The sequence below is a fragment of the Cebus imitator genome, unplaced genomic scaffold, assembly GCF_001604975.1.
Source record: "Cebus imitator isolate Cc_AM_T3 unplaced genomic scaffold, Cebus_imitator-1.0 Scaffold818, whole genome shotgun sequence".
Taxonomy (NCBI): Eukaryota; Metazoa; Chordata; class Mammalia; order Primates; family Cebidae; genus Cebus; species Cebus imitator.
The window spans coordinates 69,819-77,258 of record NW_016108133.1 but is presented as its reverse complement, the minus strand read 5'-3'; the positions used below and the strand labels follow the sequence as shown (position 1 = coordinate 77,258).

General features: G+C 39.0%; 1 protein-coding gene across 1 annotated transcript in view; it reads right to left on the bottom strand.

Annotated features, from left to right (window-relative positions):
• LOC108297588 (chromosome-associated kinesin KIF4A-like) overlaps positions 1–7,440 on the bottom strand; it is a gene marked incomplete at its 5' end in the record, with an annotated part of 81,727 nt that overhangs the window by 28,529 nt on the left and 45,758 nt on the right. The window contains 3 exons of the mRNA XM_037735464.1: positions 82–195; positions 1,125–1,208; positions 1,724–1,745. Coding sequence (XP_037591392.1) covers positions 82–195; positions 1,125–1,208; positions 1,724–1,745 — 220 coding nt within the window. The remainder of the gene's footprint in view (positions 1–81; positions 196–1,124; positions 1,209–1,723; positions 1,746–7,440) is intronic.

Below are 7,440 nucleotides of genomic sequence, written 5' to 3'. Positions count from 1 at the left end.
AAAAAAAAAAAAAAAGCTATTTCTTCTTTTTTTCCTGTTCCAAGCATACATAAGAGAAATGGCAGTTCAAGTTGTTCATACCTTCACTCGAGCTGCAGTGCTTTCCATTCCACGGCTCTGAGTCTCTTTCCGCTTATCCGCGACCTCCTGTTGTTTCTGGAGAGCATCCTTGAGACGCTTATTGGCAGCTGCTGCCTAAATAAAATTGGCAGATAGTAATATTGAATGAAAGGTAAAACAAATAAACAAAAAACCCAATTTGTAGAACATTAGTAAAGAAAAATAAAAATTCTATGGATTTGAGTTCCTATAGGAACCAGGTTTATAAATCTCCATGGACATAACACTGGTAAATAGCTACTGCTTTGGAGCCTAGGGGAGGAATACACCTCAAGGAAGTTCTGCAGACTAAAAATATCTAGAAATGTCACATATCAATATCTCTTTGTTTTTTCAGCAAAGTCTCAAATCCAGTTAGGAAAAATTTGAATAGTACCATTTTTCATCAGGTTTTTATCTGCTCACAGGTCATGGCATATAAACAGGGATCAAGATTTAGGAATTGCAGGTGAAGGGGAGGAAGGCAGCAAATCACACTGCCACGTGTGTACCTATGCAACAATCTTGCATGTTCTTCACATGTACCCCAAAACCGAAAATGCAATTAAAAAAAAAAAAAGATTTAGGAATTGCTTGTGAAGATCGGCATCCGTGGTTTCTCAGAACACCTGCTCATTTAAAGGATACTATTTTGCGGCCGGGCGTGGTGGCTCATGCCTGTAATCCCAGCACTTTGGGATGCTGAGGCAGGTGTATCACCTGAGGTCAGGAGTTCAAGACCAGCCTGACCAACATAGAGAAACCCTGTCTCTCTAAAAATACAAAATTAGCCGGGCATGGTGGTGCACGCCTGTAATTTCAGCTACTTGGAAGGCTGAGGCAGGAGAATTGCTTGAACCTGGGAGGCAGAGGTTGCGGTGACCCAAGATCTGCACCATTGCACTCCAGCCTGGGCAACAAGAGCAAAACCCCGTCTCAAAAAACAAAAGAAAAAGATATTACTATGTAAGCATTTAAGCCTGACGATGACAATACACTTAACATAGCAGACTGAATTTTCTTACCTCCTCTGTTTTACGTCTGAGCACATTGGATTGTTTCTGGAAGTTTCTTTCAAGTTTCAGCAGCTCATATTGCCTCTTACGGTCCTGACAAGAAAAAAGTCAGATATTAATTACTGTTCAGCTAGCTAAAACAAAACCTTATACTATAACTAAGGTGTCTCTCAAAATATCCTTGATTTGTAAGGTTAACTACAATACAGCGAGCTGCCTTCATCTTCACCTATGAGTCAAAAACTCGTAGTTCTAGAAAACATGTTTGTGTGTAGAGGGGAAGTGGTTTTTCCCTTTGGCTTATTGCTCTGTGGCCAAATTCTTGATGTCTCAGTCATAAGTCAACTACTAGAAATAATATTATAGAATGTGAGGGCTGGAAGGAAGCTTAAAGATCATCTAATGAACAGTCCTTTCCACACAGGTAGTTATTGACAGAGGTGGGATTCAGGTCTCCTGATAAATAGACCAGTATTCTTTTCCCATCAACCCTACTAGTCCATCCATTATAGAACCCAGGTTGGTGGCAAAAAAGAGAAAGCCTATCACATAGCCAACCACCAATAAAATTAAGGTAGTAAACTGCAGCTAAAGAAGAGGTTTTTCACTTCTGAACAAAACGAGTTTAACCTGGGTGCACACAGACATAAAGATGGGAACAATAGACACTGGGAGCTCTAAAAGAAGGGGAGGGATGGAGAAAGTGGGGTAAGAGCTGCAAAACTTCCTATTGGGTACTATGTTCACTATCTGGGTGATGGGATCAGTAGAAGCCCAAAGCTCAGCATTACGCAGTATACCCTTGTAACAAACCTGCTCATGTACCCCTGAATCTAAAATAAAAATAAAAACAGGTTATTACTGAATGTACTTTTTCTTCCCAGAGATTGAAGATAAAGAATAACAAGAAATATTATGGGATATCACCTGCTTCAGCTGAGCACACAACATTCAACTGCTTTGATTTCTTGGCCCTTTCCCTATTCTAATACATCCATTAAGCTCCTTCTGGTCTCACTTGTTCCTATCCAATTTGGATGGAATGGTCAAGCCATTTTTGTCATGTCTTTGCCAGCATACTAGAACAATTCATTTCACTCAACAGTATAATATTTACTGGAACATCAACTAGACACTAGGCACTGTGCTAGGTGTCTAGGATACAGAGATAAACATGACAGGGTTACTACTCTTACAGAGATTACCAGGGAATACAAACAACATGCAACACAATTTTAATAAAATATGATGTGTATTGAAATGAGAAGTCAAGATAATTAAAGAAACACAGCCAGGGGACTAAGCTAGTCCAGTGAAAAGAGAAAACCCAGCTGTCTTCTTAGCACCAGACTTCTTGAAAGAGAAGTCTATGTTTAGTACTTCCACTTGTCATTACTGGTCACTTCAGAATCCCTTTGTAAGTAATTTCTACCAATTGTCCTGGAATTTCCTACTTATTAAATTTAATGGTCTTTTTATAGTCACTATCTTCTTTGGCTTCTCTCTCAGCATCGTTAGCACTACCAATAACTTTCCCATACCACCTTAATTCTTTTTTTAGCCTACAAGTTTCATTGTCTTCTTTCATTTTCTTACACATGAAATAAAGAGATTCTCAGCTGGGCGCAGTGGCTCATGCCTGTAATCCCAGCACTTTGGGAGACTGAGGTGGGTGGATCACCTGAGGTCAGGAGTTCAAGACCAGCCTGGCCAACATGGCGAAACCCTGCCTCTACTAAAAATACAAAGAAAATTCCCCAGGCATGATGGCATGTGCCTGTGGTCCCAGCTACTCAGGAAGCTGAGACAGGAGAATCACTTGAACCCAGTAGGCTGAGGTTGCAGTGAGCCGAGATGGCGCCACTGTACTCCAGCCTAGATGACAGAGTGAGACAAAAAAAGAGAGATTCTCTTCTTAGCCTTCTTTTTCTATATATTCTGTCTCCATTATCTCACTACTCCCAAAGTTTCATTTTTCACCTGTATGCACACAACTCCTTAATTGCAAAGTCCAGCCCAGCTTCTCCCTTGAACATTATCTAACATTTTCTAGGTCTCTCCATCCCAAAGGTTATTGTCCTAAAACCAACTTTGTCTCTTCAAACTAGCTGTTTCCTCTGACTTTCCAGTCACTGAAAAGCCAGAAATACTTTTTGATGCCCTAATTCCTTCATTTTTTGAAAGGTAGATTTTGTATTAATTATGATTAAAATCATTCACTAAACATGATTTAGTACCCACTACTTGCCAGTCACTGTTTTGGCCACTGGAAATACAGAAGTGAGCAAAACAAAGATCCTTGTCAACGTGGAATATATATTCCTGTAGAATGTAAAGTTATCATCACTTTACAGAGGTGTCTCCTTTCTTCTTTTGTTTTTCGTAACAGTTTCATTGAGATATAATCAACATACCGTACAATTCACTCATTTAAAGTACATGATTCAGTGGCTTTTGGCACATTCACACAGTTAATGTAAACATCACCACACTTAATTTTAGAACATTTTCATTACCACAAAAAGAAATAGCATACTGTTTAGCCATCACTCTATAACCCTATCACCCCACCCCAAAGCCCCAGACAACCACTAATCTATTTTTGTCTCTACAGATTTTAATGTCCCACTCTGGATATTTCATATAAATGTAATCCTATCACATATGGTCTTTTGTGACTGGCTTCTTTCACTAAGCAAAATGTTTTCAAGCCTCATCCATGTTGTAGTCAGTACTTCATTCCTTTGTATGGCTGAATAATACTCCATTGTATGGATAGGCCACATTTTATGTACCCATTCATCAGTTGATGGACTTTTCCACTTTTTGGCTATTATGAGTACTGTTGCATGAACATCTGGGTACAAGTTTTTGCATATACGACATGTTTTCATATCTCCTGGGTAGACAAAACTAAGAGTGGAATTGCTGGATCATATGGTACTTCTAGGTTTTTTATTTAGCCTCTGGATAAACTGCTAAACTGTTTGCCAAAGCAGCTATATCATTTTCCCATCCTACTAATAATGTCTGAGGCTTTCAATGTCTCTACATTCTTGCTAAGATTTATTATCATTTATCTTTTTGTTTATAGCCATCCTAGTAGATGTGAAATTACAACTCATTGTGGTTTTGATTTGCATTTATCTGATGGCAATATACACTGAGCATCTTTTCATGTACTTATTGCTTTGCCCATTTTAAAACTGGGTTATATTTTTATTATTGATTGGTAAGAGTTCTTTATCTATCTTGGATATAAGACTCTTGTCAGCTATATAATTTGTAAATATTTTCCTTCCAATCTATGGACTGGCTGTTAACTTTCTTTATTTGGTTAAGGATGGGGTCTTGCTCTATTGCCCAGAGTGGGGTCAAACTCCTGGGCTCAAGCAATCCTCCCACCTTGGCCTCCCAAAGCGTTGAGATTTCAGGTGTGAGCCACCATGCCCAGTCATATTCACTTTCTTGATAGTATTGTTTACAATGCAAAAGCTTTTAATTTTGTCTAATTTAACTCTTTTTTTTGGTTAGCTGTTTGTGCTTTAGGTATTATATCTAAGAAATCATTGTCTAATCCAAAGTCACAAAGTTAACACCCATGTTTTCTTGTAAGAGATTAATGGTTTTAGCTCTTACATTTAGGTTTTTTATCTGTTTTAATTTTTGTATATGGTATGAGAGAAAGTTTTTTTTCTTTTTTTTTTTAATCTTTTTGAGATAAAGTCTCACTCTGTTGCCCAGGCTGGAGTGCAATGGTGTGACTCGGCTCACTACAACCTCCACCTCCCAGGCTCAAGTGACTCTTCTGCCTCAGCCTTCCGAGTAGCTGGGATTATAGGCACGTGCACCATGCCCATCTAATTTTTTTGTAATTTTAGTAGAGACAGGGTTTCACCATATTGGCTAGGCTGGTCTCAAACTCCTGATCTCAAGTGATCCACCTGCCTCGGCATCCCAAAGTGCTGGGACTACAGGCATGAGCCACTGCGCCCGGCCACAAGTTTCAACTTCATTATTTTGCATGTGACCATCCAGTTGTTCTAGGACCATTTGTTGAAAAGACAATTGTTTTCCTCATTTAATTGTCTTGGCATTACTGTTGAAAATCAACTGACATAAGTGTATAAGTTTATTTCTGGATTCTCAATCTTATTTCATTGACCTATATGTCTATCTTTACACAGCACCACATAGTCTTGATTACTGTAGCTTTGTAGAAAGTTTTAAAATCAGGAAATGTGACATTTACAAATTTGTTCTCCTTGATTGTTTTGAATATTCTGGGTCCTCTGCATTTCCATATGTATTTTAGAATCAGCTTGTTTTCTGTTTCCATCAAACCAGATGGAATTTGATGGAAATTGTGTTGAATCTGTAAGGCAATCTGAAGGGTATTCCATCTTTAGAATATCAAGTCTTCCTGCCCATGAACATGGGATATCCTTCCATTTATTTAAGTCTTCCTTAATTAAATTCAATGATATTTAGTAGTTTTCAAGGATATAAGTCTTACACTTCTTTTGCTAAATTTATTCCTATTTTATTTGTATTGATGCTATTATAAATGGAATTGTTTTCTTTTCTTTTTTTCTTAGATGGAGTCTCCAGGGTTGGAGTGCAGTGGAGTGCGATCTCGGCTCACTACAACCTCCAACTCCTGGGTTCAAATGATTCTCCTGCCTTAGCCTTCCGAGTAGCTGGGATTACAGGCGCCTGCCACCATGCCTGGCTAATATTTTCTATTTTTAGTAGAGACGGGGTTTCACTACATTGGCCAGGCTGGTCTCGAACTCCTGACTTTGTGATCCGCCTGCCTTGGCCTCCCAAAGTGCTGGGATCACACGTGTGAGCTGCCATGCCTGGCCCTGGAATTGTTTTCTTAATCTCATTTTCAAATTGTTAATTGCTACTATATAAATATACTACTGATTTTCTTTTCTTTTCCTTTTTTTGTTTTTGTTTTTGAGACAAGAGTCTTGCTCTGTAGCCCAGGCTGAAGTGCAGTGGCCTGATCTCAGCTCACTGCAACCACTGCCTCCTGGGTTCAAGTGATTCTTGTGCCTTAGCTTCTCAAGTAGCTGAGACTACAGGTGTGTGCTACCATGCCTAGCAAATGTTTGTATTTTTAGTAGAGACGGGGTTTCACCCTGTTGGCCAGGCTGGCCTCAAACTCCTGGCTTCAAGTGATCTGCCTGCCTCGGCCTCCCAAAGTGCTAGGATTACAGGCGTGAGCCACCACATCTGGCCACAACTGATTTTCTTATATTGATCTTATATTCTGCAAACTTGCTGAACTCATATTAATTCTAATAGACTTTTAGTGGATTCTCTAGGATTTTCCACATATAAGATCATGTCATCTATAAACAGATATCTTGCTTCATCCTTTCCAGTTTAGGTGCCATTTATATATTTTTCTTCCCTAAATGTCCTGGTTAGAACCTCCAGGACAATGCTGAATACCTATGGCAAGAGTGGACATCCTTGTCTTGTTCCTGATCTTAGGGGAAAAGTATGCTCTTTTCACCATTAAATATGATGTTAGCTGTGGGTTTTTCATGTATGCCCTTCATCACGCTGTGGAAGTTCTCTTCTATTCCTAGTTTCTTGAGTGTTTTTATCATGAAAGACTGTTAGATTTTTGTCAAATGCTTTTTCTGTGTCTATTAAGATGATCATATGGTTCTTGTTCTTTTTCCTACTGATATAGTATATTACATAAATTGATTGCCATAAACAAACTTTGCATTTTTCAGATAAATCTCACTTGGTCATAAGTGTATCATCCTTTTTTTTTTTTTTTTGAGACAGGTTCTCACTCTGTTGCCCAGGCTGGAGTATCTCAGCTCACTGCAGGCTCCGCCTCTTGGTTTCAATCAATTCTTGTGCCTCAGCCTCCCAAGTAGCTGGGAGTACAGGTGCACGCCACCATGCCCAGCTAATTTTTTTTTTTAATTTTCATTTTTAGTAAGAGACGGGGTTTCGCCATGTTGGCCAGGCTGGTCTCAAACTTCTGACTTCAAGTGATCTGCCCGCTTTGGCTTCCCAAAGTGCTGGAATTATAGGTGTGAGTCACTGCGCCCAGCCTATCATTCTTTTTAAATGTTGATGCATTCAGTTTGCTGGAATTTTGTTGAGGATTTTCATGCCTATATTAATAAGAGATATTGGTCCGTAGTATTCTTTTCTTGTGATGTCTTTTGTCTTTGGTTTTGATATCAGGGAACACAAGCCTCATGGAATGAGTTAGGAAGTGTTTCCTCTGCTTCTAGTTTTCAGAAGAGTTTCTGAGAAATGGGTATTTCTGTCTTTTTTTTTTTTT